The 25,615-nt window shown below is 43.3% G+C and overlaps 1 protein-coding gene across 1 annotated transcript; it reads left to right on the forward strand.

Moving 5' to 3' along the window:
• Window positions 1-1,678: 1,678 nt before the first annotated feature.
• pdpn (podoplanin) lies at window positions 1,679-13,864 on the forward strand. The gene is made up of 4 exons (XM_074645180.1): window positions 1,679-2,161; window positions 9,196-9,615; window positions 10,173-10,281; window positions 12,312-13,864. The coding sequence occupies exons 1-4, from the start codon at window positions 2,095-2,097 to the stop codon at window positions 12,316-12,318; spliced, it is 603 nt and encodes a 200-aa protein (XP_074501281.1). The 5' UTR covers window positions 1,679-2,094; the 3' UTR covers window positions 12,319-13,864.
• Window positions 13,865-25,615: the final 11,751 nt, after the last annotated feature.

Here is a 25,615-nt window from a genome sequence, read left to right on the forward strand (position 1 = left end):
TACAATGACCATCAGAACTGGACCTTGGAGCGATGGAAGAAGGTGGCCCGGTCTGATGAATCATCTTTTACATCATGTGGATGGCAACGAGTTGGAGGTGTCGACTCGGCCTCCAAATTCTCCAGATCTCAATCCGATGGAGCATCTGTAGGATGTGCTGGACAAACAAGTCCGATCCACGGAGGCCCCACATCACAACTTATACAGGACTTAAAGGATCTGCTACTGACGGCTTGGTGCCAGATAACACAGCAGACCTTCAGAGCTCTAGTGGAGTCCAGGCCTCGACGGGTCAGGGCTGTTTTGGCGGCAAAAGGGGGACCTACTGAATATTAGGCAGGTGGTCATAATGTTATGGCTGAGCGGTGTTTATATATATACAACATACAGTATATTGATTATTTTTTACCCCTATCGCAGCTATGACCCCATAATCTATCTTCAGCTGTGCATTACTGCTTTAACAGTTCAATAATTCAGCTATGCAATAATCTGGTTAACACTGCATTTATTTTTGACAGTACATTTAAACTAATATTCTTATTTATTTACACTATTCTTGCATTTTTATTTATGCATGCATTATATTATTTTTATATAGATCCTATTTTTAGCATTATTATTTGCACTGATATTTTTATATTATTATTTATATTTTTTTATTATTTATTTTAGCAAAACGTAACTCAATTTCCCCCCCGCGATCAATAAAGTATTTCTGATCCTGATATTTATTTCCTTGCCAGAGAGAGGGAGGTTTGTCCCAAAGTGGCCGCTGTATTGATGATACCCTCCACCTTCATTGAGCTGTGAGTGGGACTACAAACGGAGGTCACTCCACCTCGGAGTGGGAGTGTGGAGGGGCCAGATTGGACTTGGTTCAACATCTAACACGCTGCTACAATTTGTTTAAATTAAAATCAGATTATTCAAGTAAAACAACACTAATAAATGAACAGAGAGAGAGACTTGGCTGTTTGGCTTTGTGCTGCATTGACCCTCGTAGCGTTGTTGTCCAACAGGTGTCAGCCTAGTGCCAAGCAACAGTTTGTTTGCCCTCCATCACACAGTAAACTCAGCGGACCACCCGTGCTCGTCTCTGTGAAAGTCACACAATGTCCTAACTGTATTTACGACTCCTTTTCACGGGGGAAACCTGTTTAAAAAGCAGCTACCGTGGCCGCCGCAGACGCACGCCTGCCACTTTTCTTTGTGAGAACAAGGTTGATGATTTTTCTAAAAGATCAATACGGTTAGATTAACGGTTGGATACTGTTGTGACGGGTCTGGTCCGGTGAAGCTGTTCTGTTGCAGACACTTTCTTGGCTCTTAACTCTGTGATTAAGGATTATTTGAGAGCACTCGAAGCTCTGTTTACATCTCGCTCCATTCATTCAGAAAGCGTTTTAAAACTTTAGCTTTCTCATTGTGTGAGTTTGATGTGTCGTCTAGATAAATACGTCTATTTATTGGTATTTCCAAAGTGTGTGTTTTGCAGGGTTTGCAAACAGGAGGGCTGGCCGTGCACCAAGAGGAGAGCGCGTCCTACACGGGGCTGACCCACGAGGGCTGAAACCACCTTACTGCCCCAATCCGGACTCCCTCCTCCCAACCCAACCTGCCCCTCAACCCGCCCAGCCCACCACCAGTACCAGCACCCCTCCTCCACTCTCAGCTCAGTCACTCTCTTTTCTCTCTCCTGCTGTGTGCCAGTCCCTCTCTCTTCTTCCACTTCCTCAAAGTGGCCACAGCTCGTCTCTTTTCTCTTGTCCTCCTCACATCCCTCCACCACTCTCTCTCTGTCTTCCTCCAGCTGTGACAGGCAACTCGTCTTCACCTCTAACCAGTTAAACGGATCTCAGGCTGCTACTTTCCCCCAAACTTCCACCCTGAAGATTTCCATTCTTGACTGACCTTTTTTGTTTTGTTTAGTTTTGTTGGGGTGTCCTTCACCCTTCCCCTCTGGAGAGGCCGGTTTAGGTGTGTGTCTGGCGTGTGTGCGGCGGCGTGTGCGAGGGCTTTGGTGTCTTGCTCTTTGCCCCCTGAGGGAGTCCCTTAAAGGCTGTGTCTGGAGGAGAAAAGTTTTCACCAACGATGAATGCTCAGCTGCTGCTCCTGTTGGCCCTGGCTGGCCCTTTCTTCTGTGCCTTCACACATGCAAGTAAGTAAACTCTCTCTGCTATCACTCTGTTAGCACACCGTGTCCCCTCGCTGCCTCTGCCTCCATGTGCCCACCCCACACCACTCTTTGTCTGTTTTAATCCCCCCGTTTGATTGAGCAATAACACTCTGGCGGCTGCTTTCAGAGGGTAAAATTAACTAAATTTTCATTTGTGTATATATCGATTGATTAACGACGTTCTTATGTTCAAATGATTTTAAAGACTTTTAATGTTTTCACTGTTTAATCATCACTGAAAACTGCTTCCGACATCTGCCGGCTGTAGTCTCCGGCCCATATGTTCCACCCCTTTAGACGCGAATGGTGTTCATTTAACAAAGGGAACGTTTTAACTCCTTCTGTCTCACTTTTTTTTATTCTCATTTTACACACTCTTGAGCTCTTAAGGAAAAAGTTTGATTTGCAGACACCAAGGGGAAATGTGATGTCATAGCAGGAGCTTTGCTGCCTCGTGTCTGTAAATTCTTGGCAGTGGCAAAGAGAAGAAAGGAATATCCTTTTTGGATGGATCCCAAAACACAGCGAGCGAGGGATGGAGGGGGTGGGGGGGGCTCTAAACTGTAACATACACCGTACACATTTATCTGAAAACTTATCCACTGTCTCTCATTTCTCTCTCTCTCTCTGCAACGACTTGTCCTTTTTGCATCTCTGCTCTCTCTCGCCTCTCTTTCTCCCTGTTTGTATGTTTTCTTCCTTTCCTTCCTTTGCCTTGACCAGCAGTGTTTGCCCAGGGGAACCAGTAGGCACGGGTTGGGGGGGGGGTGTGGCCGAGGCCTGAGGGAGCTGCAGGGCAGGGCTGGTTTGCGTGAGTGTATTAATAGAGAGAAGCTCTATATTTAAGAGGGTCATATGGATGAGAGAGGAGCAAGAGACGAGACCAGAGAACACCCGGTACGCGATGAGCTTTAAGAGGCGCCCCACCCTCTTTTAACCCGCATGTTGTTAGCCCATGCGGCACGCCGCCCCCTTGGCATTTACCCATCTTTGGTGGGGTATCAACCTTTACCACTTAAACCCCCCCCCCACCCCTCACCCCGCCGTCACTTAACAGTCCTCACACTCTCTGCCCCCGTCCCCTGTTCCAGCTTGATGAGTCTGGACGGGGTTGGTGTCGACACGGGGGGGAGAAGACTCTATTTTTAAACAACAACCTTTACCGGTAGGAGACGACGTGCTTGCCCCATTCCCATGGAGGTTTCCTCTTAAACTTTCCAGAATGATTCTCAGCTCAGCCGTCTTCCAAAGAGACGCTGGAAACAAAAGAAAACAGCTCATTCCACATCTCTGCTTCACAAATAGGGGGCTTTTAACTCCCTTGCGACTGCTCACTTAACTAGCAAACCCCATGTATCCTGTAAAACCTCCTCCCCCCTCACCCTCGCCCCCCCTTTGGTCTCCTGCTTAATGAGTTTTGTCTGCGTCTCCGGGCCTATAACATCCCCGTCACATCTGGCTGCTGAAGGGAGAGGTCAATGCCCTTTGTCCGTGCCCACTTTCTAGAAGTGACTCAAATGTTGCGCTCATACTCCAAATATGAGACTGGTTAAAGAGGAAAAGGAGCACTTCTCACGGGAAGTCTCATTTTGAGATGAAAAAAGAGAAAAACAGCTCAGTCATGTTTCCAAAATTTTCCACAAGGAGAAAGAAACATCTGTTTATGGAAAGGAGTCGTTTCAGCCGGGACGGAGCCCAAAACCCCGGCGACTCCAGGCTGTAGCAGAGCTTCAGAGAACGTCCCTGTGGAGGGTTTTTTGTGTGTGTGTGTGTGTGTGTGTGTGTGTGTGTGTGTGTGTGTGTGTGTGTGTGTGTGTGTGTGTGTGTGTGTGTGTGTCTCCTCTGTGAGTACTGACACAAATGTCTCATATCTCTAGCACCTACGTGTGCGGCGGCAGGGTGAGACATGGTGCAAGAGAAAGTCAGAAAAAAAAAACTAGAGCTGCTGACTAAGGAACACTTACACAACTGGCTGGGTGTTTTATGATGTGGGAGTTGGACTTGAAGGTTAGCAGGATTAGAAATACATTAAGAGGCTTGTTTGTTTGGGTAGAGCGCGTACCATGAAGGCTGAGTCGTCTTTACCGCAGCGGCCCGGGTCCGAGTCCGGCCCTTTTACTGCACGTCATCCCCTCTCTCTCTCCTGACTGTCTCTCACTATCAAATAAAGTAGAAACGCCCCAAACAAATCAAAAAAAGAAGAGGTTTGCGTCATTAAATCGTAAGTCTGGGGTGTTCAGTTTTGTTTGGAAGACCTTTGAAAGACTGTGATGCCACATCATGCTCTGTTTATTTTGTCATTTCTACAGTGGTTGCATTTAATGTCACCCCCGCCCTGATTCATTACATTTTAGGAATTTAATCAGACCTTTTATGCCTGAGATTAAAGGCCTACTTGATCTACAGCTCTGGACCAGTTTTCTGCCCCTGGCGATAGAGTCCAGATGCTGCATGTTCTCCTATCTAAACCAGGAGGGCGAAAAAAGAAAAAAAAATCAGTTCCTGTACGAGCTCATTGTGTTGCGACCGTGATAAGACTGGCTGAGAATATTCCAGCCTGCGGTGCATGGCACACCCCGCCCCAGTATCTCCACAGCTGACTCCTTACTGGTCGAGCGGGGGAGGTTTTTATACGCCGGCATCTCGTCAAAGTGCGTTGAGATGGGCAGGGCGCCTGTCTCTCTCTCTCTCTCTCACATTTCCCTCCTCCCAGCGCCGCGAAAACATTCCTGGGCTCCAAAAGGTGGACACACTCCCTCACACCGTCTGCACGGACCCGTCCCTCCTACACAGGACTGTGAATTAGTAGCTCACACACACATAGAAACGGGGGTGGGGGGCCTCAGGGACAGCTGATTGTGATCGTAATGGATGGAAGCTGCTACTCCCTCCTTTTCTCTCTCACACTGTATATATCGTTGTGTCCCTCCCCTCACTCTTTCACTCTCTCTCTCTCTGGAGGTTTTATTTATGCCGGGCAGGAGTGAAGCCCCACATGGGTGCCTCCTCCTCCTCTTTCTCACAGCTTTTTGCTGTATTCCTGCACCACTTCTCTTCCGTTTAACTCTTTTTGGCCTGCCTGCCTTTTCACACTCCACCTCTCTGTCTCTATCTACATCCCATCACTACATTTAATCCTTATTAATTGCATGATCGTCCATAGTTAATCACGATTAATCGCACCTTTTTTATCTGTTCAAAATGTTCCTTAAAGGGAGATTTGTCAAGTATTTAATACTCTTATCAACATGGGAGTGGGCAAATATGCTGCTTTATGCAAATGTATGTATATATTTATTATTGTAAATCAATTAACAACACAAAGCAATGACAGATATTGATCCAGAAACCCTCACAGGTACTGCATTTAGCATAAAACAATATGCTCAAATCATAACATGGCAAACTGCAGCCCAACAGGCAACAACAGCTGTCAGTGTGTCAGTGTGCTGACTTGACTATGACTTGCCCCAAACTGCATGTGATTATCATAAAGTGGGCATGTCTGTAAATGGTTGGTTGGTACCAATGGATTCATTAGGTTTTCTAGTTTCATATGATACCAGTATCTTCACTGTAGCTTTAAAACTGAGCTCAATACAACCTCCGGAAGATTGATTGCGTTAATGCGTGAAAGAAATTAGTGGAGTTAAAACTAATTTGCCTTAACGCGTTAACTTTGACAGCCCTAGTTTTTACAGGCTGCGTCATCGCCTGCTGTACCTCGTCTTAACTTTGTGAGGGAGAAACGTGAAGTGGGGAAAATGTGTTTCGTAATTTGGGTGAATCAACCCTTTCAGTCAGAGGCTGAGACAGCCGTACTGTAGGTTTACATACACACACACACACATTCAGTACATACACATAAACACATGCAGTATGAACTCATTGGCTCTTTAACGCTTGTTAACTGGCAGGATGATTTCAAGGCCGTTTCATGCTTCACATGGTGATGGATGCGAGAGAGCACGTGTGGTCAAAATGATGTAATCGTGGGTAAAATGCAACCGCCAAAAACATTTGGAATAATAATGACACAACGCCGCAGTTACGTAAACGCTGCTCCGTCTAAGATTGAAAGAATGAAAAAAGAAACTGTGCTGAGGGGATCCTCGTTATGCCCCTCAAGTTTCTGAGGTTTTAATGAGTTTACACGGTGCTCGCTGACTGGTTGAGCCAGACTCAAACCCCCTTGTGTCCTTACCAGCTTCAGGGGTCCCGTCCTGAAGCTCCGACCCCCCCTGAGGGTCACTTACATATGCTAACCACATCACACATCTTGCTGTGAGCGTGTTCACAATGAAATCAAGCAGCAGCAGACGGGACTGTTCCCTCGGAGCTCCCCTCCGCCCTTCTGCTTTCCTCCCTTTCTTTCTCTCCAGGGATTCTCAGCAGCAACAAACCTCTCCTTAGGGAGTGGCAGGGTCACGGCGAGGAAGATTAAAAGGAAAGGAGAAGGAGAGGGGATGTTAGACCGCTACAGTCTTACTGTGTTACTCACTATAACGCAGCTGCATTAACCCAGGATGGGTCGGCACAGTGGGGAGGAAACACTACTCACAGCTAATTGTGGGAACTGTACACATAATGAAGCAATTGTGAGAGGCGACTACACATAGCATACAGCCATACTCTGTGAAGCGCAGACCGTTTTATCATCGCTCGCAGACTTTCCCAAACAAACAGTCTGAGTCGTCTTTTGAAAACCCCCGTCAGTACTCTGCCGCAGTGGGAACAAATGTTTTGTTATATTTATCCCGCCTGTTGCTAATGAACACGCTAGCCAAAACAGGACTAGGAATAACTGCACGTGCTTGTTGGACCATTCAGGGTTATTTTTATTCATTCTCTATTATTTCAAGTATTTAGAACAATTGGGAGAAAACGGAGATGGAGAGAGAGAGAGCATGATGTCAGATGCTAAGATTAGAAGACTCGTTTCTGGGCTCTGCAGTAGGAATGTTTTCAGGGAGTTTAAAAGATTTTTTTTTCCACAAAGAGAAGATTTCAGGCCAACATCTTCTCAGTGGAAAGTTAAACCGTAGACCGTAATTTTGGTGCCGCACTGAAAATCTACCTCCTTCATTTTGAAGCTAGCGCTGTCCAGGCTTTCAGTTGTGGCCGGGAGGATGTCGAACGCGGGGTTATTGGAGGGAAATGATCAGGTTGAACCCAGGCCTGCTTCAGAGTCCAGACCTCGATGAGAGACACGAGGATAAACACATGTCTTTTTTGCAGATGGTAAACACAAAAATGGGAGCCTCCTTTTTACTGCAAGCACAGAAGGGATTTTGAGCTCTGACAAAAGTTGATCAAGATTGATAAAGTACTCCACATATCTCAATTAATAAAAAAACAAAAGATGCTTTTCCTCAAGGTGTCCAGTCCACCCTTTTCATCCAACCTGAGACAGCAAACGGTTCACTTTGTGGTGGCGGCGGCGACCCTGCAGCCCCACCCTTCGCATGTCGAGTGTCTGAGGGTTAACAAGCCTTTCCCGCGCTCTCCTCGCAGGCAGCTCACTTCACAGGAAATGAGGCAGAGGATGTGGCATGCCAGCAGCACGCAAACACAGAGCCTTAAAGACAGGATGGACGGGTGGAGGAGTGGAGGGGGTTAGATGTGCACTTGATGAAGTCACGGGGTGTGGTGGTCATGCTGTAACGGTAGCCATGTGTTGGAGATGGACAGATGTGTTATGAAAGAGTGTGAGAAAGAGGAAAGGTCAAGGAGGAATCTAAACATTTATCTACCCATCCTGACAGACTTTTCTGTGTCAGTTATATTTTTGAGTTCAAACACATTGAAAATGATTGTTTCTTCCTCCTAATGAGCAAAAACAAACCAAACCGTGACCCAGAAACAGCAACACAAACCGAACAGTGAACACCATCTACTTATTCTTATGACTTATTGTCCCTTTATATACTCCTAGTGTTGTGAAGCTCATATATCAAGCTATAATAATAATACAGTTCACAGTTGTCTTGTCTAAATTAACTATAGCAAGTTAAATTTGAATGATTCTGTCACCGTGTCAGATCTGATATACAAACATTCTGAGTAGATTAAAGGATTTTGGCTTCAAGAAAACCAACTCAATTTGATAAACATTAATTAACATTAAAGAAATTCGACTAAAGGCCCAGACGCACCAACCCGACATCACATCGCTTTTGTTTTGGCCGACAAGTTGCACTTGAACGCGCCGCAAAGACGACAGCCGACGGCCAGTTAGCACGTACGTTCTGCGCCTGCGTGAGATGAAATAACTCTCCACACCAGCAGGCGGCGATAGTCTGTGTTCATCATTCAAAAAGGGGAAACAGGAAGACCGAGGACGGCGGATATACAAGCTGTTGTTACACAAAATAAAACAGCGTCTGCCGACCATTTTCACACCACTTAGCTTTAATCCAGATGTTCATGTCTTTGTGAAAATATCCGTGTGTTGGAATGATCAGATGAGATGAAGATGAAACATGAAAACAGCCTTCTGTGTGACTTAACCCGACGGCTTGCTTTCCTCACTTCTGTTTCTCTTCTCGGTCACTGATTAGTTTAAGATGATCAGCCAATGAGAGAGATTTCTCTCACCAACATACTGAATCGGATGAAAAACCTCTGACATGGGCAGACTAGAGCCGACGGTGCGGGACACACCGCAAAAACTAGACCAACAAATGCTCAGCCGACCGTCGGCTTGGTGTGTCGGGGCCTTAACACTCAAGATTTCGTCGACTAATCAAACAACGATTAGTTGATTTAAATCTTATGTTTATCAGATATGGGCTCTTAAGTTTCTTGGAAATAAGTCAGCATGAAAAAAGCAGAAAATAAACGACTAATTGATTAGAGAAATCTTAGTCAACTGAGACCAAAACAACCGATTAGTCGACTAATCATCTCAGAGGGGGCAGCCCTAATATCTATACATGTAAAGACTAGAAAATGATCCTCATTAACAGTCTCCATAGCAACAGATTGTATTCTCACATTCCTTCCTCTCTCCTCAGGCCCCACAGAGATCCCTACAGATTTTGACGTCGGGGTCGATGAGACCGTAGGAGACGTCCTACCTGACGTTACCGTCCCACCAGTAGCGGACCTCTCTGTCATCACCGGTCCTCCTGCAACCGAACCGGCGGCGGCCGCCGAAGAAGTCGCGACAGAAGAACAAGTCGTCACAGCAACAGAAGAAGCCGTGGTAACAGAAGTTGTCACGGCGGAGGCGGCTCCCACCGCTGTGTTCTATACCGAGGGGGCCGTCGTCGAGACAGAAGCGCCGGCTGCTTCCACTGAAGCCCCGGAACCCCTCGTCACTGACCCTCCTGTAGTGGACACCGCGGGCCCCACTGAGCCGCCGGCGGTCGAGGTCCAACCGACGGGAGCTGCCAAGGCGGGCGACGAGGTGGTCGTTGAAGAAGGCCCAGAGGGTGAGGAATGTGTGGGGATGGAAGCTGGGGAAGTGTAAAGGTGGTCGGTTTGAAGTCAGGTGTTGTGGAGAGGAGAAGTCCCGCCCCTTCCGGTGGAAAACAATATGAACGGTAGTCAACGGAGAGATATCTTTTTGATCCCGTTTGAATTATGTCATGAATCGCACATATGATGTTTGTCTATTTAAAAGATCATTTTGCAAGTCAAGAAAGTCTGTGTGTGATTCATGGCGCAATTCAAACGGAAACAAAAGTCTCTCGCCGTTGATGGTCATATTTTTTCCCGTGGTGGTCCACCGGAAGGGGCGGGACTTCGCCTCTCTATTCTAGACTGAAATGATACTACAGCATGATGTGAGTCTAATGTGGAGGGTGTTTGGCAGTGCCATAAAGGGATTAAACGTCACACACAGGCCTTAAATCTCTCCATATATCACCCTCGCTCTCATCCCGTCTTCCTCAGAGGTCATTAATCTACTCATAGATAGATAGATGGATGGCATTTGATTAAGTCTAAGTATGAAAAATGTCCTAACTGTTGTCTTTCTGTCCCTCAGAGGGCCTGAGTTCTGGCCAGGTAGTCGGCATCGTGATCGGCGCTCTGCTGGCGGTGGTCATCGTCATCGCCGTGGTGATCGCCGTGGTGAGGAGGATGGGAAAATACTCGTAAGTACCTCGTCTCTAAATGGTGGACACGCACGCACACACGCAGAGCTTGAAAGATCCATGTGAATGCAGTTGAGTTTTATTGTTGTTTTGTAGTGAGTCATCACTTCTGGCTTCCTCTAAATATGGAGCGAATGAAAACAGCTTTGAGTCATCACTGACACGTCCTGTGATGAAATAACACAGGCGCTGATGTAATGAGAGTTGTTCTGTGTGATAAGATGACCGGGCATGCCCAACACAAACGACCATAATTGGTCTCCGCTGTTATTTGAACTTTGACCTTTTTCCCCTCATGAGAGTAATAGAGGTCGTGTCAAAGTGTTCCCACGAAGCCACACCCTCCCCTCTGAGAATACCGCCCTATGAGCTGCATGTCTCGCTAATGATGAATGTTTCTTTGTGTCACAGGTCCGCCAAGAAAAACAAAAAACCTGCGAAAAAAGACAGCGTTCTGGTTTCTGTAAATGTTTCTATTCGATCCTTTCAGCTAATCACGTTAACCCCTTCCAGCCCATCGTGATCCTTTAATTCACAGATGTTTAACTGATGACAGATGACAGAGTTTGATGCTTGTTGCTGCTTTTGCTGACAAACACGGTCCCATTTATTTATTTATTTAGGATCCCCGTTAGTTATTACCACAGTAACAACTATTCTTCCTGGGGTCCACACAGTTGAGCATTACCTAGGTTAGCACCACAGATCAAATCAGCCTTCACATACAGAGGGTGTCATATGGCACACGGCTCTAGGAGGAGAAAAATGTGCATTCATGGTGACTATTTGTCCTTGAATGAGCTTGTTTATTGACTCAGCGTCTGTCTATGTGACCAGCACTCCTCTAGCAGGCCTGATTTGATCCCTGTAGAAACAGGACATGTGTTTGTCAGAAGCAAAGCAGCAACACAAAGTCGTCAACTTCTGTTTCAGGAACTAATAATTATCAGTCTTTCTGTGATTGTTGGTATATATATATATTTATTTTTTAAATGTTTATTTCACAGTTTATCGTCTTAAGATCATGTCGTCCGAAGACTAATCTCCCCAAACAACCTGGTTTTAAAACAAAATGTCTCAATTTCTAAGGTTTTGACAATTATATGTTTTTTCTTTATTCATATATTATTTATATATTATTTATATATTATTTATATTTACATCTTTAATCTGTTAAAACATTTTTAAAAAAACATATTGTTCCCAATATTAAATTAATTGTACACCATGAACTGACACTAAACTCACACAGATTAATTAACTTTATTACACGGCTTTGTTGAATACTGGATTCTGATTGGTCAATCACGGCGTTCTGCGCAGACCGCTGCTGTTGGTGCCTTCAAATGTGGTCCTGTTTACCGTGTCCATATGAACGCCCCCCTCTTGTGGTATTCACGACCTCGTAAGCGGAAAGTCGTGACGTGTTTGTTGACGTTGTCAGACATGGCAGAGCCCGTGGAAGTTCATATTTCGGTACATAAGTTAATATATTGTAATTTTATTGTTTATTTTCGTAATTTTATAATATGTCTGAGGAAAATGTTGATAATCCCGACGGCCTCATCTTTTTCCTCTGTCATTATGGCCTTTTGCATTTCCTACATTATGTTACCCGCTCGCTAGCTTGCTAAATCGTCAGTAACATTAACATAGCCGTTGCTTAGCATCGGCGTTCTTCAAGTCTCCGCATGTTGTAAACACGAGCTCGCGAGTTTCATTTGAAGGCACCATGTGTATAACAGACCGTTGCTATGGACGCGGTTCTGTTGTCGGACCGTTTTTGTTTCAAATTATTGATTTCTTCAGTAAGTAGCCGTGTAATAAGCGGGATAACGTACAGCTAGCGGGGTCGTTGTTGTGAAATAAACCCAATCCGGGCGATGCGAGACCTCTGTCTGGGTTTATTTCACAACAATGACCCGTTTACTGTATGCTACCCCTTACATAACTGAACCTCAGATACTCTAACTACTATAAATACAATAATCCACCTTCTTATGCTGTTTTTTTTTTGTTTTATTCCGCAGCCCTTGAGGAAAAAGTCGGCCAAGCAGCAGGAGCGCCCAAAGTTCTGGAAATTCAACTACTGAACTGTGACGTCATTCGCGATCATTAAAACAATACCAGAACTAAACTAATCTAACCAGGACACTCTGGACTGTTGCCAAACAAAAGAGAGGAGGTAGGGGAGGGAGGCGTGTGTGTGTGTGTGTGTGTGTGTGTGTGTGTGTGTGTGTGTGTGTGTGTTTCTGTGTGTCCTGTATATATGTGAGTCAAGAGGGGTACATGACCTCACCTCCCTCTCCTCCCCCCCGACACATATAAGGCTCCCCTACTCCCTCGGAGAGAACAAAACAAGGTGACGGCAGGATGTCACAATGAATTTCAGGCCTTTTCAAAAGAGAAAACAAAAAGGTATATTGGGTTAACTGACCTTTTTAAAGAGCGATTCAGATTTGCATGGAAGTTTGAGAGGAGACAAAACAAAAGGAAATTAAATGGGGAGCAGCAAAGAAAGCGGGAGAGACTGCTACAAATTCCACAGGATGTATATACAATGCAAGGGGACTACAAAGTATACAGCTAATGACTTTCTCATATGTTGCAGTTGCATAGGCGTTTAGCGTTTGATATTATGGAATACACAGTACATACAGGCAGGCTGTTGTTGTTGTGACCTTTTAAAAAAAAGCACCACATTTTTCTCATGTTCCCTGATATGTTGGCCAACTGTATGAAGCACCGTGTGCAGAAGTTGTTTTGACATAAGCGAGCTCTTTGAGGGCTGGCGTGGCGCTAACGGGGGGGGGAGAAAAGGAAAAAAGGCACCTTCATTTGCAAGAGTAACGTGACATTCTGCCCACTTTTAACACTGACATATAGAAACCTAATACATATCTGTGAAATTTAGCAGAAGGGTTTGTGCCACTGTCTCTGGTATTCTCTAGGTAGTTTTTAACTTTTGAAGTGCATTATTAATGTGAATTTAACTGCCACCCATTCCAAAAAAAACGAACAGCTTTCGATGGCTTGTTCCTTATAAAGGCTTCCACACACACACTCACACACACAGCCAGTGGTTATTACACATAGTGATAGCATTGTCTTCTGACACTTCTCGTTAATAGTTAGATTACCAGAACAGCCGTCCGGTCTTTAAATTGAGCTAACCCCAGATTGCGTGCACACACAGGATGACATTTTATAGTTGCACTTAGTTTTTAGTGCACAGTGTTTTTGGCAGTTATGCCCCGTTTTGTTATTTTTTTTTTGCATTTGTTAAGTGTGCTAAATGGGTGTACAAAATAATGAAGTCTCAGCTTAGCTCCGCTTGCTTTACAGACTCGTTTAATACATGCACTGAATGAGTGATGTAATGTTTAATGAATAGGCTTTAGACACTGCAAAAATGATTGCAACGACATGTTTCCTCTCCTCTGCTTTTTTCGCCCACATATTATCACTTCTTCTTCTTCTTCTAGGTCTTTAATTTGTGCCGTCTGACTTGTTTGAACCCTTTTATTTAATTGCGGTGTTTTTTTGTTCATACTGTTTCAATAAAAAACTGAAAACACTGAAAGCTCTCTTTTGTCTTTCGTGCATGTCTCTCAATAATATCCGTTTATTATCCCGGCCATTTCCTATCAATTAGATTACGTAGTCACCGTGGCAACGCCTAAAAGTCACATTCTTGAGCAGCACTTTTATTCAGTCTTGAGTCGGGCCAAAATACTTGTGACAGTTAAGATCTCGTGACACTCATTTTCTTGGGATGCACCGATACGACTTTTTCAGTCCCGATACCGATAGCGATACCTGGCCAACACCGAGTACCGATCCGATACCAGGGTTTAATTAATAAGCTGTATGCCTCACTGTGTGGACGTGACTGGGATCATTCTTTTAAGTGTAAGACAACATCAGGCTGGACTTAAACATTGCAATAAATACATAGATATAAAGTTATTTAATTGTTCTTTATTATTAAAGTGGCAGTAGGCAGTATATTCCATAATAACCTTTCAGCATATTGTAATTCAAGTGTTCTGAGAGAAAACCAGACTTCTGCACCTCCTCATGGCTCTGTTTTCAGGCTTTAAATAATCTAGCCCGTGACGGGAGACTTTGACCAATCACAGGTCATTTCAGAGAGAGAGAGAGCGTTCCTATTGGCTGTGCTCCGGCTGGTGGGCGGTGCTTGGTATTTCCTCAACTTGATCTCAACATGGCAAACTTTCTCATTTTACAGCTAAACAGTGCACTACAAGATGATTCTGAGAACATCTGAGGAGAGAAATAGGCATTACAGTAACAGAATATAGATTCATATTTGATCAGCGCGGCCTAGTTTGACCGTTTGATAAGAGTTTTCGAGAATGAGGTCGTAATATTACGAGAAAAAAGTCGTAATTTAATGAGAATAAAGTCATACTATTTAAAAAAATAAAAAAAACAGTTGTAATATTACGAGAATAAAGTCATAACTTTATGAGAAAAAAAGTAATTTCCTCCTCCTCTAAAGAGTCAGTTTCTCCATCAGGTCCGTGTGTTTCTTTCTTCAGAATAAACTCAGTTTCTTGCACAATCTTTTCCAGGTCCTGATACTGATGATGTTGTGGTGCTGATGAGCCAAAAGATGAAGTATTTGGTTATTTGTGAAACCTAAACTAAAGTAGAACTTCACAAGATGCTCCACGTTCCTCATTTTCACACAGCTGCTCTATTTCCTCTCTAAAATAACATGTTAAATTACTACTTTATAATATTATGACTTTATTCTCATAATATTACGACTTTTTTCTCGTAAACTTATGACTTTATTCTCGAAATCTCAGATTTATTTATTTTTCATGGGGCTTTCATGTGGTCCTAATACTCCGTCGTAGGATATTGTGACGGTTTTATAAAAATAACTTTTTTTAATCATATTTGCTTTAATTCTACCTACTGTAGCTTTAAAATAATAAATCCAGCAACTTGGTAAAAAATCTTAAAAATTAACAAAAATTAAATTTCCAGTATATAATGTATAAGGTATATTAAAATATGATTTAATTAAATAGATCAGCCCCATCATCACCGATACCCGATCCAGCTATTTGAGTCAGTATCGGCCCGATATCCGATCCGGTGTCGGTGCATCCCTAATATCTTCTATTCTACACACATCATGGATAATCATCCACAGGGGCAGCGTCTGATTGGCCCGTTCAAGTAATGCTTTGGATTTTAAAAAACAGCCCCTTTTTAAGCAGGGAGGACAAACAACACCAAATATGGAGGAGCATATGGCCTCGGACCGTTGAGTCGGTTGAGCCCTCTGACAGTTAGGTGTGTTTTTTATGTGATGTTGTGGACTTTTTCATACGGTGCTGTAAAGCTCGAGGCAAGGCTCCAACAGTAGGCTGCGAGTCGCACAGAGATGCTCTGTGTCTGGCTCCCTCTCCTCCGTGTGGTTTTAGGCAGCCGGCCCAACACCCACCGCCCCAGCCTCTGCCCCACCGGCGAGCTTCATAACTCTCTTTAGCTCACTCTCTCGCCTCAGACTGTTGGGAACAATGGAGTCTTTTGAGAGGGGCAGATGGAGAGGCTATGGGCCGTGGCTGTGAAGCTGCTCGCCAGCGGCTCCCTCTCTCTCTCTCTCTCTCTCTCTCTCTCTCCCCTTCAGCGAGGGGGGAATTCTGTGCATCGCTACAGGGTGGAGTCACTTCCTGGGTGGGCCCTGCATCGATCATGTGCATTTACACACTTAGAAACACTCCCAACAGAGTCACTATGTGCCCTCTGTGCAGATGTTAAAGCTATCATAACAGCCATGTTCCAGCAAAATGTCCCAGCAGAGGCAGCTATTAAGACACGCCATAAAAGTGTGATTCACTGAGAGAGTCATGACATCCAGTACACACACACACACACAGGTCTATGTCTCATATTTAATTATCAGACTCAAAACCGCTTGCTTATGTGGTGTGCCCGGCATAAATATGAGCTGAGTGTGCGTGTGTGTGTGTGTGTGTGGAAGCTCTCTGCAGATTCACATGTGTTTGTGTGGGCCAATATGTGCGTGTCTGGGTTGTACATGTTATGTACTGTATCTGTAAATACATACATGATATATGAGCCTATATTTGTACATGTGAAATAAAAAAAATAAAAAAGAGTAATGGGTTAATGGGATCACAATTTACACAAAGTTCCCCTCCCGTTTCCTGAGGTGACTGAAAAAAAGAGTGAGAGGAAGGAAGAAACTGCTCAGCTCTCTAGCAGACAGATGATGAGGAAATATCTTTCCCTCCAAATAAAACCACACCGGTGTATTTAAGAATGTGTGTTTTTCTCAGTACAGTGGCAACCAGAAATACACAAGGTCAGTTTTAGCTGGCTGGTCTGAACTGGTCGTCATTTTATTAGTAGGAAAACTGTTGGTGCCCACTCAGCAAATTATAATCCTAACAGTATAAAGAAAGCACAGATTGTTTAACAATAGAGGAATCAGGTTCTCCTAAATGTAGGGCTTAAAGGAGCAGTGTGTAGGATTTAGTGGCATCTAGCAGTGAGGCTGCTGATTGCAACCAACTGAATATAATACTACGCCTTTCCAAGCGTGTCTGAGAGCTATGGTGGCCATAAGGTAACTTAAAAACCAGTAGGCAACCTCTGGGGTCTGAAGAGTGAATGATGAAGTGCCTTAAACTTGCATTCTGTCTAACAGCCAGCAGGGGGCGACTACTCTGATTGTATAGAAGTCTATCAGAAAATGAGCCTACTTCTCACTTGATTTATTACCTCAGTAAACATTATAAACATGAGTTTATGGTCTCAATCGCTAGTTTCAAGTCTTCTTTAATACAGCATGATTTAGTAAATTATGGTCCCATTTATAGTCAAATAGACCATAAAGCAGGGGATGCTTTAGGGCGGGGCTACCTGGTGATTGACAGGTCGCAACCACGGCGTTTTTTGGGTCTGGGGAGCTTTAACCCTTTCCGTTAAACCCTTTTCGCCATGTTTCTACAATACCCCAGAACAGACAAATCAAACACTGCCTCTAGAGAGAGACTTTCACATTTTTACATTACCTGAAGGCCACCGTAGTTCTCCCACACTCTTGTGGAAACTACGGTAACGTGAGCCGCAAAGTGCAAAACCGTGGTACCGCCAACCGCCGTCTGACTTCCATTGCTCCTACAGTAGTGTTACTATGGTAAGGATGGCCTCTGAGCGGAGAGGAACGGCGTTACCACAGTCTTGGAAAGGGAGGAGTGAGCGGAGGGGTACTCACTTGGTTGCAATCTGCAACCACACCGCTAGATGCCGCCAAATCCTACACACTGTACCTTTAAACATCCATTAGTGGCTTTCAAGAACCATAAATTCAGTTTGGGTAACTTCTGTACTTCTTACAAAAAGCATAATCTCCATATCAAGGGTGCCTTTCAGGCTCCCAGCTTGGTTTGTTTGGTTTGCTTATATTTATTTATCCTTCATGTTACAGGGATTTTAGGATAGCCTAATGGTACGTGTCCACAGGGGCGTTTTTTATCGCGAGGGGACGAGACGCTTCCCAGCATTGGACGCTTGGTGTGCTGTCCCTAGAAACAAGGCACTCGGCTCCTGATTGGACGAACGCTTTCCCGCCGTTGGCTGCTGCTCCCAGCTTTCAAACCGGAACCAGTCTGGAGGCTCGTTTGGAAACTTTCTTCTCTTATTTCACGTAAATAGTTCACTGAGATGTGTTTCTGAAAACATTTGAGGCGAGAAATAATCCATGTTGATGAATCTGTCTTTATTTTGGATCAACAACGTTTAGTTTAAAAGATCCTCGGGAGTTTCGAGAGGCGGCGAGTCGCGCCGGACGCCCGTGTTTTGCATAAAGTAGACGAGCCCTCAACTTTATGCAAATGAGGAGCGGGCGTCGTGACGCCTAGTCTCTCGAATCGCGACGCCACGCTACCAGAATGCATTGCACGGCTGCTTACATAGACAATGAATGGGGAGCGTGGAAAGCACGGAGGCTGTGGACACGTACCATTATAGTTTCACAGCACCCACACCTCACTACTGATTACTGATTTTACACCCGTATCGACCTTATTTTGATTCAGTGTCTTCCGGTTGAAATTTTACATTTTCCCTAAAATTGAGCAATTAAAGGACAAAACAACTGACTGATGATTCCAACAAATGTGTAAATTGTTTCCAGTATTCAGTGTGTTTGGTTAATGAAAATGTCAATCATCTCATTGGAATATTGTGTAGTACTAGAATATCTGAGGGGAGAAGCAGTACCATGTACGTACATATAAAACATGAAGGCCTCAGCCGGCCAGGAACCGGGACATTCTTGTTACTATCATGTCAGTGTTTTTGTCATGCAGCCTCCAGTTGGGCGTATCAGAAACAGCTTGAGAGCAGTTTCAGAAGTGTTGGACAAAAATAGATTTGTGGTTTTATGGGGTTGCTTTTTAAAAATCTGCAGGAAGTGATTTTATAGTTTGATTATTGAGGCAAATACAAAAGTAAGAGTATTTTATTTTATACTATACGACAGACAAGAGTGTAAACATGCATCAGTTTTGCTCCATGTGTGCCATTAGTTTGCGTCTGCAGTATTCATCTCATGGATTTGACATGCATGCCACCCTATGGTGATTGGAGTAGTAGGGTGGAGGTCTGCGTGCGTGCGAGGAGCGCCACATGTCAAGCCTGCAGAGTGCAGGGGGTTTGTGATGTCATGTGGGCTTTGACTGCCGTAGACAGCTGGGTGGATGGAGAGGGTGGAGGTGGAGGTGGAGGGGCGAGGAAGGGGAATAAAGTTGGGTGACAGGCACAGTGTGTTTGTGGTCAGATACTGTGTGGATGATGCAAGGGGATAGCTGAATTTGCTTGTGTGTGCTACTGCAGAGAGTGAAAGGGGAGAAGGATTGATGGGTGTGTGTGGTATGTAAGTGTGTGTGTGTACAATGTTCTTGTACATGGTGCATCTCTTAATGTGTGTGTGTGTGTGTGTGTACAGAAGTGACAAGGGGCAGTGATTCTGGAGGGCACATGTGTGTTTATTGGCCTTTGGGAGGATTAGTAGCATGGGTGTGGTGTGTGGGGTCAGTATATAAATATACAGTACAGTGGGCTACAGTTGTGTGCATGTACAGTACACACACAGTATCATGTGTTGTTTGAACTGTACAATTTGCATTCTGTGTTCCCAACATGTTCACATTTCCATTTTCTCCCCTGCACATCTGGCGTCCCATGACATGAAGCAGTTAAATCGTATTTCATCCCCAGTGACATAACATGTCGTCTGGTTACAGGCGAGGCTTTGTCTGCCACACATCTTCTATAAGGGGCTCTTATTGTTTCATGCTCACTGTTCCGCCTGATACATAGACGCGTTGCGAACCACCTCTCCCTCTTTCCCTCTTTGTCTCTCTTGTCCTATATGTTCATGTGCATGGTGAATGTTGCATTGTGCAAAAGAATCATTGGCACGAACCGGTGCCCACTGCCACAGGATACGCTGCCGTGCATGTGATCTAGGGCACACTTTGTCTCAGTTTCTCTCACAATCACTCAGTTTCCTGTTTGTTTTTAAAGTTCTCCTAATGAATATTAAGAACTTGTAGACCTTTTGGTGTGTTTAAAGGAACAGTGTGTAACATTTTGGGTGATCAGAAATGGAATATAATATTCTATGTTTTCATTAGTGTATAATCACCTGAAACTAAGAATCATTGTGTTTTCGTTAGCTTAGAATGAGCCCTTCATATCTACATAGGAAGCAGGTCCTCTTCACGGAGTCTGCCATGTTTCTACAGTAGCCTAGAACGGACAAACCAAATTCTGACTATAGCGAGAGCCTTTCACGTTACCTGAAGGCCACCGTAGTTCTTGTGAAACTGCGGTAACGTGAGCCGCAGAGTGCAAAACCGTGGTACCGCCAGTCGCAGTCTGACTTCTGTTGCTCCTAAAGTAGTGTTATTACGATAAGGATGGCCTCTGAGTGAGGTGAACGGTCTGGGTATCATCGGATAATCCGTTTTTCCTTTGGAATTCAGAAAGGAAAAAACTTTTTTTTATTTTTTCGTTTCTGAATCAAAAAATGAAAAACGAACCCAAACCGGGCCGTTTGTTTGTTTTTGCGAATTCCTTTTCTCATTATTCGTTTTGAATTGAAAAACGGAATCACGTGGTGCTCTGTTTGTTTTTTGTTTCCAAACGAAAAACGAAAAAAACAAATTAAAAAAACGATCCGATTTAGTTTCTTCAAGTTTCTTTCTGTCATTTTCTCTTTTGAATCGAAGAGCGGAGAACGGCAAACACGTGACCAGGAAGTGAAGGCAAACATGTCAAAATAAAAGCCAAGAAGATAGTGTGGTCATTCTATAAAAGTGTAACATTATTTAAGCTCAGAATCTAGGTAACAGTAGAAGATAAATAGGCTAAATAAATACACAAATAAATACATACATAGATATTTATTTTTTTGTTCTTTTCATTAACACATGAATGTCTTTTATCCAATAAGTGTGTGATAAATTACAGGGAGGGTCTCTACAGATGTTATACAGAACTCTCACATAATTGACACTTTTCTCTCTCACACTCTTACTATGGGCTGTTTCTTTATGTCGGCAGGTGAGAAGCACTATGTGGCTACTCCTTTCAACACACATGACACTTCCACCTGATCCTTTTACTCCATTAGGAAGGCTGTAGTCGAGTAGTTCTACATCATGATAATGCTGATTTTTCAACCAGCGATTATGACATTAATGCCAGCTAGACAGAATAAAGCTCTGTCTGTCATGACAATAGTACTGGACTGAAGGCCACTTCATCAAAATCATGGAAATTCACAATAATTAGGCCTGTGCTAAAAAAGCTGACGCAAGTAAGCCAAATGATCTGTGGCCCATCGCAATAACCTCCATATTGTGTAAAACCATGGAACGAGTTCTTGCCAGCCACCTGACCAGCACAGTGCTAGATCTGCTCCAGTTCGCTTAAATAAGAGCAACAGAGGCCCAGACGACGCTGTGCTGACTCTGCTTAACACAGTCACAAAACACCTTATGCATCCTAAAGGTTATGCCAGAGCTTTATACGCGGATTTTAGCTCAGCTTTTAACTCAATGAAGACGCATATTCTCCTGAAAAGGCTCCTTGATCTCAACATCAACACAGGGTTAGTTGTGTGGATCAGAGGGTCTGTGTCAGGGAGAACATGTCAGACAGGCTGCCCACAAGCCTGTGTTCTTTCCCCTGTGCTATTCTCTCTTTTTACTAATGAATTTATGATCAATGAGAAACATTTTAGACTGTTTAAGTATGCGGATGACATGGCCTTAGTTGGCCTTTTACAGGAAACAGGCCCACTAGGTGAAGCTGCCTATCTGACCCACGCTACAGCCCTTCAGACACGGTGTCACACTAGCCAGCTAGAAATCAATGTGGCTGAAAAGAAAGAATTAATCATGTGCTGCACAAAACAACATCTGATCACAGAGCCAGTTTCACTTGATGGCCAACATGTTGAAACTGTGGGACACTTTAAATACCTCGGTACAGTCCTGGACACCCAGGTGAGCTTCTCTGTAAATACAGAGTATATTTTCAAGAGATGCTCACAGTGACCTTTATCTTCTAAGGAAACTCAGTGGCCTCGGTGTCAGCCGGCAGATTTTAGAATTAGTGTACAAAACTATTGTTGAGAGTGTTTTAACCTTTAACCTTCCTGCCTGGTACGGTCACCTACACTGTAGATAGAAGAATAAACTGTTTAGGATTGTGTCAATGGTAGGCAAAATAGTTGGTAAACCCCAAAAGCCCTTGACTCAACTTTTTACAGAAAGGACGAGGAAGAAAGCGAGGAGTATTCTGGCAGATAGCTCCCATCCTCTCTGCAGCCAGTCGGGAGGAGCTATAGAGCCCCTCTGGCAACTAAACATGTGTTTAAAAAGTCTTTCATCCCAAATGCCATCAATACTCTAAACTCAACACAGTGACTGAGCAGATCTGAGCCACAGACACGGACATGAACTGTTTTAATGTGTAACATAACCTGTCTCTGTTTTTTACTAACTGCTGTCTGGTTTTTAATGTCTGTTGTTTTCTGTGTTTTGTGAGCTGAAGACAAATTTCCAGCCTGGTGGACAATAAGGTTGTATTGTATTGTATTGATCAGATCATATTGAGGGGCCGTCAGCTTTACAATTTAGTTTGGAGGGAGATTCGGTATCAGTGAAGTCAGTGCATTTTATGAGTAGGCCTTCTGTGACGTTACCCACCGTAGGGGTCAGAGGTCACCACTCCTCAATCCCCAAGGATTTTCTTTTCAGTCAAATTTTGAATTTTGACGCATTAATAGATGAAAAGTCAAGTCAATAAACATGATCAATGATAGAGAAGTATGGTTGATCAGCATGTTTGCCAACCTTCAGACATCATAGTCTAATATGAGGATTAATCAGCCTGAGTTCACTAAAAAACTGAAATCACTAACTTTCTGTATTCTGTTTGGTGGTTTATGATGCTTTTCAATCATTTCTAGTCTGTTTGTTAGTATATGTAATTTAGTTAATTTGTTCGACATCATGATAAGGCTGATTTTTCAACCAGTGGTTATGACATTAATGCCAGCTAGACAGAATAAAGCTCTGTCTGTCATGACAATAGAACTGTACTGAAAGCCTTTCCTTTACTCGGGTGACTCTTTACAGCCGTCTGAAGACAGCAGGTATCTGTTAAATCTACAGTATCTAGAGTGATGGAGTGGCCTTCAGTCCAGTGCAGTATTGTCATGACAGACAGAGCTTTATTCTGTCTAGTGAAGGAACTGGCCTTCTACCTCCAAGAGGTCAAGGCCCAGTTACGTGTTGGTTAATCTTGTGTGACAAAGAGAATTTCCAAACAGATGAGTTAAAGCATAATGATTCAATTTATTCCGAACAATCAATGTTGCATAAGTAAAATAAAAGAGTTTACAGATATCTGGATCCAATCAACGTGTCCCTGACAACATACAGTGCATGGGTCAGTTCGTGAAGTCTGAACCCCGAACTATCCCTGATCCAGCCTATTCATGGTTTACACAATAGTAATATTCATGAGATTATGGCACGTGATGTTTTTGCTGCATATCTTCTTCTTTGTTTCTCCTTCTGACTCCTTTCTCTCTTTGACCTTGCAAAAAGAACAGAACGTGCCTCCTCCCTGTCCTCGCAAACACTTCATGCACAACAAATCCAACAATCAGGTTATTTCAGGTCATTGTAAGCACTTTTGTACATAATAAATCCAACACTAGCTGGCATTAATGTCATAATCGCTGGTTGAAAAATTAGCATTATCATGATGTAGAACTACTCGGCTACAGCCTTCCTAATGGAGTAAAAGGATCAGGTGGAAGTGTCAGGTGTGTTGAAAGGATTAGCCACATAGTGCTTCTCACCTGCCGACATAAAGAAACAGCCCATAGTAAGAGTGTGAGAGAGAAAAGTGTCAATTATGTGAGAGTTCTGTATAACATCTGTAGAAACCCTCCCTGTTGTATAACATCTGTAGAGACCCTCCCTGTTGTATAACATCTGTAGAAACCCTCCCTGTTGTATAACATCTGTAGAGACCTTCCCTGTAATTTATCACACACTTATTGGATAAAAGACATTCATGTGTTAATGAAAAGAACAAAACAAAAAAATATCTATGTATGTATTTATTTGTGTATTTATTTAGCCTATCTATCTTCTACTGTTACCTAGATTCTGAGCTTAAATAATGTTACACTTTTATAGAATGACCAAACTATCTTCTTGGCTTTTATTTTGACATGTTTGCCTTCACTTCCTGGTCACGTGACTGCCGTTCTCAGCTCTTCGATTCAAAAGAGAAAATGACAGAAAGAAACTTAAAGAAACTAAATCGGATAGTTTTTTTTATTTGTTTTTTTCGTTTTTCGTTTGGAAACAAAAAACAAACAGAGCACCACGTGATTCCGTTTTTCAATTCAAAACAAATAATGAGAAAAGGAATTCGCAAAAACAAAAAAACGGCCCGGTTTGGGTTCGTTTTTCATTTTTTGATTCAGAAACGAAAAATGAGAAAACGGACGTTTCCTGGTTTTTGGTTTAAAACGAAAAAATAAAAAAACGTTTTTTCCTTTCTGAATTCCAAAGGAAAAACGGAATATCCGATGATACCCAGACCGTGAACGGCGTTACCGCAGTCTTGGAAAGGGAGGAGCGAGCAGAGGGGTAATTGGTTGCAATCTGCAACCACACCACTGGATGCCGACAAATCCTAAACTCTGTACCTTTAAATTAAAGGATTTTTCATTTATATATTTTGATGAGAGCCAACTTAGATCCGAGGTACAGCACAACGATGGTGTACATGCGAACAAATATGCAAAGAATGTACAGTATATTGCCAAGAAATGAAAGTCAATTGTTCGTTTCATTGCAACGTCAGCGCCCAGCAGCAAAGCTAAGTTTCCACCATTTTGGACTGAAAGCGACTACAGTACGACGACGCCAGTAAAATCTCCACCTACAAAGTGCCGTACAAAACTTATTTCTATTCTATTGTCATATATTTAATGTCTCTACCGAAATGGCCTGTGTTGAACAATAAAATCATTATAAATATGATAAGCATTTTCAGTCCAAAATGGCGGCTGTTGTAAAAAAACAAAACACCAGCGTTTCATCTCTTTGCTTTTATACTCTTTGATATACCTGCATATATATCATACATATCATAACACAATAGGTATGTATAAATGCTCTGTCTCATTAGGCAGTGAGAGAAAAAACATATAGTTTAAAAGTGTTTTTATCCCAAAAGTGTCAGTTTCCGTGACCCTTTATGTCCTCAAATGTCATATTGAGCTTTTATACCTTTATGAATGTCCTTTTAGTTGTTTCTAAATTCAAACATACAGTAGCAGGGTTGTTTACGGTCACACCAGGTGAGGCATCGCATGTTGGTCTTGAGTTTGGCAGAGAAGCAAGTCGACTAATTGAGTCACGTCGGAGAGGATGCATATCGTTGACATGCGGTAGCAGCTTACACATTATCCCTGTACCTCAGCTCAGCATGTAGAGTTAGGGAGTCTGAGATGAACGGCTTCTCCAAAGATTTTTTTAGCTGTGCAACAAAGAACAATTTGTTCTCTGATAAAGCCATACAATTTATTGAATTGCTTTAAACTCATACCTTCTTTACAACAGACTTTGACTGCTTAGCCATGTGTGTGTGACACGGCTTCCAGGCGGTCAGCACCTGCTTATACGATGATTTGACGTACGTGTCTGACCAGCATGCCCAG

Source organism: Sebastes fasciatus, chromosome 8 (assembly GCF_043250625.1).
Source record: "Sebastes fasciatus isolate fSebFas1 chromosome 8, fSebFas1.pri, whole genome shotgun sequence".
Lineage (NCBI taxonomy): Eukaryota > Metazoa > Chordata > Actinopteri > Perciformes > Sebastidae > Sebastes > Sebastes fasciatus.

What these genes read in the sequence shown, in the direction of transcription:
- pdpn (XM_074645180.1), top strand. Translation starts at nt 2,095, where the DNA reads ATGAATGCTCAGCTGCTGCTCCTGTTGGCCCTGGCTGGCCCTTTCTTC. An exon ending in CTGTGCCTTCACACATGCAA is followed by an intron (nt 2,162 to 9,195) that starts GTAAGTAAACTC and finishes CTCTCTCCTCAG; the next exon opens with GCCCCACAGAGATCCCTACA. An exon ending in CGTTGAAGAAGGCCCAGAGG is followed by an intron (nt 9,616 to 10,172) that starts GTGAGGAATGTG and finishes TCTGTCCCTCAG; the next exon opens with AGGGCCTGAGTTCTGGCCAG.